The sequence below is a fragment of the Clarias gariepinus genome, chromosome 26, assembly GCF_024256425.1.
Source record: "Clarias gariepinus isolate MV-2021 ecotype Netherlands chromosome 26, CGAR_prim_01v2, whole genome shotgun sequence".
In the NCBI taxonomy this organism is placed as follows: Eukaryota; Metazoa; Chordata; class Actinopteri; order Siluriformes; family Clariidae; genus Clarias; species Clarias gariepinus.
In genome coordinates, this window is record NC_071125.1 from 2825853 (window position 1) to 2839652 (window position 13800).

At 39.8% G+C, this 13800-nt stretch overlaps 1 protein-coding gene across 1 annotated transcript in view; it reads right to left on the reverse strand.

The window, feature by feature from the left end:
* csmd3a (CUB and Sushi multiple domains 3a) overlaps positions 1-13800 on the reverse strand; it is a 302574-nt gene that overhangs the window by 262112 nt on the left and 26662 nt on the right. Inside the window, exon 2 of the mRNA XM_053487612.1 lies at positions 6970-7192. Within this exon, the coding sequence (XP_053343587.1) occupies positions 6970-7192 (223 nt within the window). The remainder of the gene's footprint in view (positions 1-6969; positions 7193-13800) is intronic.

Genomic DNA, 13800 nt, shown 5'->3' on the forward strand with positions numbered 1-13800 from the left:
GTGGGGGGACAAAGTAGGAAACCAGTCTCACAGAGTGAAGACTTACTCACTCATCTACTATACCGCTTTATTCTGTATCCAGGGGCACGGGGACCTGAAGCCTATTCCAGAAGGCTTAGGGAACGAGGCAGGGTACACAATCAGGGGTACCAAACCATCGCAGGGCACACACACACTATGAGCAATTTGGGAATGTCAATTAGCCAAACCTACATGTTTTTGGACTGTAGGAGGAAACCAGAGTACCCGGAGGAAACCCACCAAGCACGGGAAGAACGAGCATTGAATCAAGCCTGGTTGGGAATCGAACCCGGACCCTGGAGGTGCAAGACGACAGTGCTAACCACTACACCACCTTGAAGTTTTTTTTTCCTTTTTTCTAATCACTTTGTGATTTTCTTCCCCCCTGTCAGTAGACAATCACCATTAGTCATTAGAGTAAATCAGTCCAGCACTAGAAATCAGACCCACCATCCATTCTGCATTGCAATTTTTTCCCCCTGAAGAGGACTAATTAAGGAAAGCGGTGATCCACAATCTTTAAAGGGCCGAGTCTCTTTTCTCAGGAGGGAAAACTTCAAGACGAGTCGCCTTCAAGAAAGTGCCACTTGGCTTTGATTTTTCAGAATAAGAACTTTTAACAAAAACGTCGAACATCCCGAGGACGGCAGTGCTCTATAACAGGACACTGATAACACTTTCTATATAATTATAATAAGAATAATTCATTATAACTGCTTAGAATTCTTTATACGGTGTTATCAATGCTCTATAAGCAACATCCTTTCTCATTAAGTAATTTCTCATTAAGTCGTTTTTACAAAGGACTGTACTGTATAACCTGTAACTTAAATACATCCAGTAACAGGTTATAATGTATTCATATTTATACTTTTGCACTCAAAATGACAATGCAAATAAAGTGTCCTACATTTCTAAACATTTTGTGTGTTTATTTACTTATTATGGTGCTTGGGGAGCAAAGCATCGCTTGGATTATCTTGCGTACTAACTTTGGCACGTAACTAGTCCCACAGCGTTTGCCGTAGACCCTTAAAAGAGGTGTCAGATCATGCGGCTTATTTGGAATTGGGGTGCTATGACTTTTCTAAGGGGTAGGGGTAAATTGCGCAGGGGGCAATTTACCGCCCCAAAAAATCCCATACACTTAACATTAAGACCAACTTCGACGGATTGTAGCGCAGAGCAAGAATGTTGTAGAAATATAAAATTCAACACGTTTAAAGAGTCTTGTGAGCTGTGTCAGAGGTTGTACCCCTGGGGCGCAAGAGGTACCCAAATTTGCCCCATTGGCATATAATGGTAAAGTTTCTCCCCATTGAAACAGGAAGAGTTGCACATCACAGTTGCATTTTCTGCTACTGTATGCTAACGTCCAGGGGAACTTTGACACTGAACCTACAGTAGCTGTGGGTCCCATCGTCATAGAGACACAGGGGGTGGGATTATTTTACTCCCACCCCCCAATCAGTCTCTCAGGATTATTGTGAAGCTGTCAAAGCCACGCCCTAGCAACCACTTTATATGCTTAGGTTTTATTGGTTCGTATACACGTAACTTTCTGTCTAACATGTTGAATGACAATAAAGCTAACCTAAACCTAAACCTAAACCTTATATCAAATCATAACACATGCATAAGCTGCTTTATATACTGTTGTTGCAGATTATTTAAAAGAATGCATTACATGTTAAAGTTATCTTTATTATGAATGGGTAACATACACCTGTCAATCATAACATTAATAAGTATTTAAATTTTAAATATTAACGTAATAGTTTTAAAGTTAAGTCAAGAAAAGAATTTGTCTACAGTTAAAGATAATAAACTCAGTTTATTTCCTAATATTAACAAAGGATTGTAAACCCTACATCGTGCACTAACTTTCAGTTTAATGGTATTTGGGTTTCAACCCCAAAAAGTGGAAATATCAAGTAGATCAGTATATTACTGATGAAATAAGTATGAAAACATATGATGAGTGACAATGTCCTGTCTGTGTTGGACGTCGATGGGCTACCGGCATCCTCGTCTCCATTTGACGAGACAAATACACTAATGCAATATTTAATAACGAACTGCACACTTACATTAAATATGGGGAAAATATCCATTTATGCAAAGCCACGAATTCATGAGAAACATTAAGGAGGGGAAAATGTTCTGTGAAGTTCTCTGCAGTTTCATCATCAGCGAACTGGTCAAGGTCGATCAAATTACTACATTCATCTAAGGACTGAGGAAAGCGCTTTTCTTTTTTTAGCGTCCTGTAGTTCTATTTTTTTCCCATTAATATCTGGCATGTTGTGATGAATAGTGAGTCCAACCAAGAGCTGGGATTTTAAGTAACAGATTAGCCAGCCCTTAGTTTTTTTTTTCTTTTAAAGTTATGTGGCTCTCAGACGAAGAAGAAGAAAAAAAAAAAGGAGCTCTGGTTCTATTTGTGTCTCCATTAGACGAGGCAGGAAGCAACGCGCAAGTTCACGTCATCTGTAAAAGACAGTCTGCTTTTCTGACATGCACCTCCAGTTTCTAAGACAGCAGTGACGTACTGTATGAAGAACAAAATACAGCTATTTATAAGGAATTTTTATTTAATAAAAGTATTATTCATCTCCTGATTTAAGTGATTCTGATTTCATTTGACATTTGAAGCTGGGGATTAGGGGTTGAGCACAAAGATCCACAAACAAGTGGATGTAAAACCTGTTGCCAGTGACATAAGACTGTTAGGAGCTGTTTGAGACGTGTGTATGCTGATGTACACAGGATACATCTTGGCAATCTACGCTCTATGTTTAATTTCAAAGTCTGATTCATTCGAAGGTTGTGATCACACGTTCTGTGATGGTGAGAGGTCACATTATGGCAATTCTTCCATAAATAACATACATATCTAAATCCATTTTTATAACTCCTTTGAAGTTCTGTATACCTTTTAGTCATTATATAATATTGAAAAATTTATTAACCCTAACCTGATTGAGTCATCTCTACCACTCGGTTGACGTGGTAAAGTATGTTACAATATGCCAAGAAATGCTCTAGATGATGTCAGTTTTCTCCCTAATTTAGCCAATTCATGTGTAAGGCCACTCCCAGGGAGGGCGTAGACTTTCTCCCTCGCATGTGAAGCTGCTGACTGCATCTTTTCAAACTGTCGCTCACTCTCTCTCCTCCACCTACAAGAGCTTGCAGACACCCACGATCAGCCAGTGTCACCATGATCGATGTGAGAGTGTGGGCACGCTATCTCTTTAGCAACACCCTGGAACCAAACTCGTAATCTCCAGATGATAGTGGCAAACACTTTCCTGCTGTGCCACTCTAGAGCCCCCAAGAGTATGCATTTTTAATTGCTTTGTAGAATACTAGCAGAAAGAAAGTGAATCTAATGCCCCCCAAAAAATCCTTTGGGCTGTGCAGCATTACACAGAAAGCGAGCATTTTAGTTTTTTTTCTTATATATATAATATTATACTGTTAATTTGCATCTCAACCAGCAGAAGCCTATACTAGGGTCTGTTTAAAATTTTTTATTAATATTGTTGCCCCATAGAAATAAAAAAATGCAAATGTTTTCCAGTTTTTTCGTATAGAGCATGTTAAAGGATAAGGTTTGCATTATGACATTTTTTGACTTTATTTAGGGTTGCATTATAATACTTTGTGACTTGACTTGGGGTTGCGATATGACACATTCTGAGCTGACTTTGTTTCATTATGCCACTTCATAGGTTGACTTAGGGTTGAGTTATTACACTTTCTGCACAGACTTAAGGTTGCATTATAACACTTTCTGAGCGGACTATAGGGTTGTGTTATTACACACCCTGAGTTGGCTTATGGTTGCATTATGACACTTTCTGAGCGGACTTTCGCGAGTGTTATTACACTTTCTGAGTTGCCTTCTGAAATTTACATTTGCGTAAGAAAAACCTTCAGAGCTGACTTGAGGCTGCATTATGGCTTTCTGAGTTATTCTTACAGGTTCAAACTAAGAAAGTCTGCTTTGGTTGCCAAGGCTGACGTCCAGTAGATAAAACAACCGAGTCGCTTGACATAAGCTTGTTACGTATAAAGGTTTTAGGTGTCAGCTATCATAAAGTCTGCTTCTTTTGCCAAAGCCTTATTTCTTCAGGTGTCAGCTGTCAGCATCCCTCACCAGCTCTGATGTCGTGCTGATGCAACACCCAATTCCGGTGACGTAAGTTCGCTGTGACACTTTCCGAGCTGACTTGAATACAAAGGGAGTTCTGCCTCTATTTCGATAAATAAAAGGAAAACAAGCCGGCCGGTTCTGGACAAACAAATTTGTAGAAATTGATGAAATTACTATTCATTTCCCGACCGTAATGGTGTCTTCCTTGAAATGCACCACTATGGATTCGGGGCTGCCGAACAAACATTCACACAAAGGCAACTCAATTACCTTCCAACAGCACCAGTGTGTGGACAGAGTGATCTGATCAGGCTGATTTACTGCCAGGACCTTCTTTCACTTCGGCACTTCCTTCCTCATTAGCGGCCTGTTAATGCGCGTGTTAATGCGTGATACAGGACATGCGGGCCTCTTTCAGCTCATTGTTGGTGTAAAGTCATGTTGCCGTAAAAAGGCTTAACCGTAATTACACTGGTTCCCGATTAGGAGAAAATTCGCTGCCACGGCAACTCCGCTGTTTTCAAGAGCAGGTTTTTTTATGAGCTTTCAAAGGATTTCATTCTAGAAGAAGCGGCTTACTTGGTGCATTTTTGTGTGTGTGTGTATATGTGTGTGTGTTTTGCTGGAGGGCTGTTAAAACATATTGTTAAAATTTATTAGCAAACCAACTAGCATCAATCCTTTATTAAATCCCGCGCAGTTGGATTATGCAGGTTAGATTGCAGAGTTTACATCTCAATAAACCCTGACTATCCACCTGCAGAGGTCTAACTCGTAATTAGCGCTCACAGAAGTTAAATATAGTCGGAAAATCTCGACATTTGAATGATGGTTCAAAGCGGGAATGGTTTTATTAGCGTGATTAGTGATTATGGGTGAGGATCAGATCGTTGGCAGCACTTCCTGCTCTTGCTTCACAGCTTTTGAAACCAGCATCGTTTCAACGCAGTAATCAACTCAGCATGAGACCAATTAGTGTGCAGGGATGGTTTATAGCCTACGTTAGTGTGCGCTCACCTGGTGACCTTTTCCTGCCCTGGTGGGTGGGTGGATGGGGATGGGGGGTATGTGAGAACTTTCCAAATTGGAAGTAAGATCTGGCAGGCCGGGTGACATTGTTGCAGAAAATACGCAGTAGAACAAATCGGGTTGAGGAAGAACTCGCAGTAATAAGGCCATCGGTGTAACACGAAGCGCCCGTGACTCATATTCGGGCCCGTAATGCGTGTTATAATACTGCAGAACACTGAGAAATATCGGTGTAGGAGTATAGTAGTGGTAGAGAATTGCAGTTATTTTTATTCATAAGGAGGTATAATATCTACATGACACCTTCGTAAAAGATAAATTAGCCTACATAAAGGTCTATCCAGGCTTATTCCTTCAAGCACCAAATTTTACAAAAAGGTTGTCTGCACAACCAAACTACTGTAGATGTGGCCGCAATATCGTTCGCATTTTGTTGGAATTAAATTGCAAAAAAACTACTACTGAACTAAAATTTTGATGTCTTACCATGAAGAATACAGAATGAAAGTGTGAGATCATGTTTATTATATAGATTTCAACCTTTCAAAAAAATGTACTGCGCCATCTGTTGAATTTTAAGATGAACTAATGATTTTTCCACTGATTCTTTTTTATGATATAAAGGGCGTTTTCCATTTAAATTTTAAAGGAGCATATCTTCTCTTCCTGTGGACTGATTGTGATGAAACAAAGCCTATTGTAACCCCAAGCTTGGCCAAATACATGTGTAAGAACCTCATTAAAGTTTCTCCAGTAGTTTTTACGTGATGCGTGCACAAACAAACAGACAATTCCAAAAACTATCATGACATGTTCTGATAGTCATCGTAGGTTCTCCTAATTATTGTTTCGCAAATAACTTTAATGTACATACTTTACAGTGTTATTTTAATGTACATATTTAGTGAGTCGTAATAAAGGGGTTTATGCAGCGTTATGACCAATAAGTACAGTATCATAATATATCCCTGCATAATAATGCATACATACGGCAGAATACACAATGATATCATTTTCATGGAAATGCATTTCACTTAACTTTATCTACCAGACTGTTTAAGTCAAACTGGGACTTTTGCTTGTCCGGATTAACAGAACACAGTAAACACTCCCTTTATTTCTCTACATAATTCCCTGCAACACTTATCCCAGTGTTTCACTAGTGCTTGGAAAGTTTTCTCAGTACGCCAGAGTCATGATCAGACTGCTTGCACCACATCTGAAATGCCGACCTCCCAGGAACTCCTTTAATGGCTCAAACATGTGGAAATGCCTTGGAGTGATTGAATATACAGTATAGTTCCAACAGACTGATGCAGCGAAGAAATTTCATCACAAGTCCCGGTTTGACTTGAACGGCCCTCATACTATAAATTAATATCATGAACAAGTGCTGCTGATTATAATGTGTTATAAGTACTACTTTACAGCATAATTAGTGCATTCTTTTAACCATTTACACAGTAAATGAATTAAAAACTTTAATATTTGAATAATTCTAATGACAATCTTATGAATGCATTATACTGGTTGTAAAGTCAGTATACTCTATATACATATCACTTTCATAGAAAACGTATTAGAGAGATACGTTCCAGAGGCTTTTCTAACCATATCATTTGTCCTGTTGCTGTATTGTGATATACAGTCGCATCCTTTATGTACATGTAAGTGTTATAAACTGTTATAAAGGGTTATAGAGTGTTTATACTAATTTGGCTAGCTGCATGTAGTACAGTAGGATAAAAATGATGTACCTGGTTCTAAAGTTGGCGGGATGAGGATGCCCGTCGTATAAAGATAAAAAGTCGTATTCCTCCTCCACGGCGAAAGACTGAAAAACGATGTGAATTCTATTGCTCTCCTCCGCTACTATAACCCAAGTGCAGTTGGCTCCGTTCGGGTATCCGTGGGGATATCCCGGGCTTTCTATGGTCCCGTTTTTTCCTTTTAACGTCCCACCGCATGTGTAAATGAAACCTGGAACACAGAGACAAAAGAGAAAGAGAGAGAGAGAAAGAGTGAGACGAGCATGGGATCATTACAAGGCGTGTGATTGGCTTCCTGTCTTCCAGCTCGCGTGCCGCGGCGAGGACGGACCCGCGCGACTCCCGGTGATACCGAAGGCTTCATTTCATGGTTTGTGATTTCGAATGGAAATGAAAACTTTTCTTCTCCTTCACAGTTCAGCTAAAGGACAAAGGAGGAACAGGAGAAGCAGCTCGCGGCCCAGGAGAGGTGAAGGAGAGGCTTTTATCAGTGACAATAAAGTAAATCGCCCAGCAACAGCATGCAGCATCAATCCTGCTCCTCTGTTTATCCTTCAGCACTTCCCTTAAGAAGTAATTAGTGTTTACTGCAGGAAGACAAAAGATTCCTCCTTCTCTCTCTCTTTCTGTCTCCTTCTCTCCTACTGTACCTATCTGTTTATCTGTCGCTTGTCTGTTTCTCTCTTTCTCACCTTCTTTCTGTCTCTCTTTTTGTCTAAGTCTCTGTCTGTCTGTCAGTCTCTCTGTCTGTCTCACTTTCTCTCCTAACCGTCTGTCTCAGTCTGTCTGTTAGTTTCTCTGTTTGTCTTAGTCTCGGTCTGTCTTTCAGTCTCTCTGTCTGTCCCTTTTTTATTCCTCCTCATCTGTCTTTGTCTGTCTGTTTCTTTGCCTGTCTTTCTGTTTGCCTATCTGTCTATCAGCATTGTCTGTCTGTCTCTTTGTCTTTTTTGTCTCATTGTCACTGTCCGATTCACTCTCTATCTCATTTTCTCTCCTACATTTCTGTCTGTGTGTGTCTGTAAGTTCCTTTGCCTGTCTTTCTGTTTGCCTGTCTGTCTCTATGGCTGTCCTTTTCCTCTTTGTCTGTGTGCATCTGTCTTTTTTCTCTTTCTGTCTGTCACTCTGTCTGCCTGCCTTTGTGTCTGATTCTCTTTCTGTCTCACTTTCCCTCTTACCTGTCTGTCTCTTTCTGGTTGTCTCCGTCTCTTTTCTCTTTCTGTCTTATTGTCACTGTGTGTCTCACTTTCTCTCCTACATTTCTGTCTGTCTGTCTGTCTGTATGTAAGTTTCTTTGTTTGTCTCACTGTTTGCCTGTCTGTCTCCATGGCTGTTTGTTTCCCTCTTTGTCTGCCTGCATCCATTTTTTTCTCTTATTGTCTGTCACTCTGTCTGCCTGCATGTGTGTCTGACTTTTTGTCTGTCTCACTTTCCCTCTTAGCTGTTTGTCTGTTTCTTATTGTTTCTGTCTTTCTGTCTTTTTCTTACTCTATCTGTCTGTCTATCTGTCTGTCTGTCTGTTTCCTTGTTTGTCTTTATGTTTGCCTCTGTCTCTCTAGCTGTCCATTTCTCCTTGTTTTCTGTATCTGTCTTTTTCTCTGTCTATCGGTCTTATAGTCTGTCACTCTGTCTGTCTGCCTGTCTGATTCTCTCTGTCTGTCTCACTTTCCCTCTTACCTGCCTGTCTCTCTGTTTCTCTTTGTTTCTGTCTCTCTGTCTTCTAACGCAAATGTCTTCTTATTGTCACTCTGTCTGTCTGATTCTCTGTTTATCTTCTCTGTCAGTCTTTACTGTCTGCGTGTCTGTCTGTCTTTCTGTTTCTTTGTCCTACTCATATTATCTCTTTCTGTCACTTTCTCTCTCTGTATCAATCTATTTCTCATTGTCTCTCTGTCTTTCTCTCTTCATGTAACTCTTTCTAGCTTTCTCACTCTCTTTTTTTCATTCCTGAATCACTCTTTCTCTCTCTCCCTCTCCTTCTCATTCTTTTCAGATTTCATACTCTCTCTCTCTCTCTCTCTCTCCTTCTTTTTGTTTCTCTCTCTGAGAGTGAAGACAGGATCATTTCAGGGAAAGGTTCATGCTGACTCACAGCCACCCACAGTGAGCCTTCTCTCTCTCTCTCTCTCTCTCTCTCTCTCTCTCACACACACACACACACACACACACTGTTCTGCAATGTCTGTATGTCTACAAAGCTTAACACTCAATAAGGGAACAAAAAAGTGCATTTAAACAATTCAATGCTCGGCCTGATGTGGACACTAGCAAAACCTTCACTCCAAAAGAGTTTAAAAGCTACTGTACAGTATGTGCTGGGATTTTTTCCGCTGCTAATGCTTCACAAAAGGGTCGACCTCTCCGACTGTCCAAAATAACACCCTGCACTCATAAAGCAATCAGTCTCCCAGTGTGTAATCTGATTAAAGCTTCACACTCAAATCTAAAAGGATGAAAATCCAATAGTGTTTATGTCTGAGTCGTTACAGTGCCGGTCAATGAGATTTCTACTTAACCTTGATTAATAGTCCTGAACATCAGCTTGGAGAACGGGAGACAGCAACGATTAGCGGTACGCAAATCCTGTGCTGGAGGAAGAGTAGCTGAATTATTACTGAAGTAAATGTAGAAGTCCTCCATATACGTGTGTAGTTGAGTCAAAGTACAGAAAGTACGGTGGCCGTGAAGTGCAAAACAAATGAACAAAACCCAAAACAAAATAACAAAAAACAAAACAAAATAACAAATTCAAAACCAAATTAACAAAACGGAAAACAAAATAACTGATATCTGACTGGCCGAGAAGTGCAATACAAATTAACAAAACGGAAAACAAATTAAAAACCAAATAACAAAACCCAAAACTATTTTTTGTTAGTTTTGTTGTTTTGTTTTTGGTTTTGTTATTTTGCTTTCGGATTTGTTAATTTGGTTTTGAATTTGTTTGCTGATTGGACGAGACATCTGTCACTCAAGATATACAGGAAGTATTGTAGTAGCGGTAGATTTGTGTGTGTGTGAATGTGGAAAACATTATTGTGGTTTTAAATATGGCGTTCTTACAGTGGCCCTGAAGTCAGTTTTGTTAATTTTTTTTGCACCTTACGGCCATCATAGTTTAAAGTGAAGCAGAACACACAAGAAACAAAGATAAAAAGACAAGTTCCCACTTCCTGTATATCTTGAGTGACAGATGTCTCGTCCAATCAGCGGTAAGCATTTCATTCGCTAACTACTGTATACCTGCCTTTTCCGGTTTGTATCTGACTGCCCCGAGAAGTGCAATACAAATTAACAAAACGGAAAACAAATAAACAAATTCAAAAACCAAATGAACAAATCCGAAAACAAAATAACATAAACAAAACAACAAAACTTCCCTGTTCAAAAAAAAATAGTTTGGGGTTTTGTTATTTGGTTTTTTAATTTGTTTTCCGCTTTGTTAATTTGTATTGCACTTCTCGGCCAGTCAGATATTAGTTATTTTGTTTTCCGTTTCGTTATTTTGGTTTTAAATTTGTTATTTTGTTTTGGGTTTTGTTATTTTGTTTCACGTTTTGGTAATTTGTTTTGCACTTCACAGCCACTAAAAGAAAGACAAACCTTCAAAAGTATTAACTTAAGCATACAGGACTTGTAATTGCCCACTTGTGAATCCTGGATTGAGTAAGGCCACGCAGGTTAAGCCTTCTTCGTTGTTTGTTGTGATTAAAATGTAGTTTTGTTTGTTTGTTTTTTTCGATCGATTATGGTTCGAAGACATTTCCACTGACGAAAAGACAGAGAGCAGAGCCGGGGGTGGCAGAGCTGAAGAGGCTGCGGTTTACTTTGAGAGTGACAAGAATGGACAGGATTAGGAATGAGTATATTAGAGGGACAGTGCAGGTAGGACGGTTTGGGGACCGCCAGAGAGTCAGAGAGGCCAGATTAAGATTAAGGTTTGGACATGTGCAGAGGAGGGATGAGGGGTAAATCAGGAGGAAAATGATAAAGATGGAGCTGCCAGGCAGGAGGAGGAGAAGAGGAAGGACCAAGAGGAGGTTTATGGATGTGGTGAGGGAGGACATGCAGGAGGTTGGACTGACAAGGGAAGATGTGGTAGACAGAGTTAGATTGAGACAAATGGTCTGCTTTGGCGGACCCAAACGGGAGCGGACAAAAGAAGAAGAAAACGATAGACAGACTACAGTAACAGTAACAGGGACGATTCCAAGAGCAGACCTTTAGGGCACTCGGAGCCTAATGAGAATGTAGCATGTATACACTGTAACATGCGAACTACGTCTACGTCAGCTATTACTTGCTCACTTTGTATTTGACATGGTAACAACGTTAAACTGTCATGCAATTTCTGTCCCCCAAACATTACCCACACCCGCCTAAATCTGAACCATTCATTAACCACTTCTTCTTCTCTATTGCATGTGGACTACTAATGTTATGTTATTTATACCGCCACCTACAGTATCGGAGTGTAACGTCATGCCATTAAGAATACCGGACATTACACCGTTAGCTAACCCTGGGACTGATGGCCGCGTATCTAAGCAGGATTAAAGGTAGGGTTGCTTGAGCAAGGGTCTAAATGCATCTTACACAAGATCATGTTCAAAATCAAAACTGTGATCCGGGTATGTCTTTTTCTGAGAAGCTTATCCTGAACTTAGCTGCACACCTACAGTACAACCGAGAAGTAAATCACAAGCTTTTATTAATACGCTCATTCTAATACCTGAGTAAGACTCAACTCGCGTCTCGAGATGTTTTCTGTATTGACTTGCCTTTGATGAAACTGTAATGAAGCCTTGGCCTGAAAAAGATTCAATGGTTTTCAGACTTGATCCTGACTCGGTCGTGCTTTCTATCCATTCCTCACCCTCGACTCCATACCTGAGTAAATCTCAGTTAATCTTGGTCTTGGACTTGACATTTGCAGTCTTGGCTACAACGTTACCATAGTAACAACTTAGACAGGGACTTGTGGGTTAGATGCTTCACATTGTTGGATGTCATAGATATAGTGACAGTTTCTGTACAGATATGTTTATATTTAGTATTTTTCAGAACGAGACGGGCAATTTATCTCATTATATATTATACGTACATCTGAGCAGTTGTTGGTTGAGGGCCTTGCTCAAGGACCCAACAGTGGCAGCTTGGTGCTGGGGTTTGAACCTATGATCTTATGATCAGTAGTGCAAAGTCTAAACCGCTTATGCTTTAACAATCAACATTTAGTTTGTTAGTCTAGTACAGAAAGAGATGCTGGTGCGAGAGCTACCCTTTATTTAAGTTGTAACCAGAGTGATGACCTGGTCCATAACATCAAAAGTAACTATAAATCATAAAACTTAAAAAGAATAAAAATTAAACAGCAATACTAAATCATTGAGTAACTCTGGTTCATCACACCTGCTGATTATTTTCCTTCCAGCCGCCAGAACAGCTTGAACCAACATCCACTCGACACCATCACCACCACTACCTTCCCTCTCCAGCACTGATGTGGTGAAAATAAATGTCCCTTGGCTGTCTTGAAACCAAAACTGAAGACCGCCTCTTCACCAAGCACATTAACGAGCAATAAACCTGCGCATCTTGATTTGCATTTTTTTCCCCTGTTACAAGGCTTTATCTTTATAGAATCCTTAACCCTCAATCTGTTTGCACTAGCACGAGAATGTTTTTGATTCTTTCTCTGTTAAGAGAAAACACAAAAGCACTTCTATAACTCGCTTTGGATAGGGGCATCTCCTGTAAATGTAAATCTAATCTGCAGGAAAATGTCATAAAAATGAACGATACGCTGTTAGTTCCTCCAAGGCAATTGGAAACTGGAGGGACATTAAATCATGGTGGAGCCGTGGAAGTTGTTAAATATTACAAATACCTGGACATAATCTTAGGCAATAAACTCACATTTGATGATACAGGAATGATGACAGCACCAATATTTCTTCAAGGGCATCTTTAATATGTTCTATATATCTAATAAACTTACTTGTCAGACTTTGAAATTTATTGAGATGTATAGAGTTCTGCTGAGGTTTCTCATCCAGCGTGATTTGTCTAATTTTTCTCACAAATAGCCGACTTCAGATCGCAGTGATTTTTCCAGAAAACTAATCGCAGCATGTCTCTTTGTGCAACAGTTTATAAACCTTTTAATGTCAATCTACAAGACAGACATTAATGAATGTTTCCTCCAGTCTGACTGTAACATTAGCTGTTTTATATATATATATATATATATATATATATACAGTATTATAGTACTACTATAGTATAACTATTGTTATTGTTTTTGTTTATCATCCACCTATCCCTCCATCCATAAATCCAACTACAAATCCATCTATAAACCCATCCATCTAGCCAGCCATCCATCCATCCACCCGTCCACTCTTTCACCCAGCAGTCCATCCATTTAAACACCAAAACATCCATCCAATCCATCAATAAATCCATCCATCCAACAAACATAAAATACATCCACCAGTCTATCCATCTCTCCAACTACTCATACATAAAACCAACCATCCAACCATCAGTCCATCCATCCAACCACCAGGCCATCCATCCATCCAACCATCCATCCACAACCCCATGCATACAACCACCAGTCTATCCATGCATCCATAAATCCATCCATCCAATAACCCATCCAACTACCAACCAGTGCATCCATTCAACCAGTCCATCCATTCATCCATCTATACATCCATCCACTAGTCATCCATCCATTAATTTAACATTAGCTGATTAAGGGCATCTGTCATGTACACAATCTTACAGTCAGTGCTCTCCTTATTCATCTATACA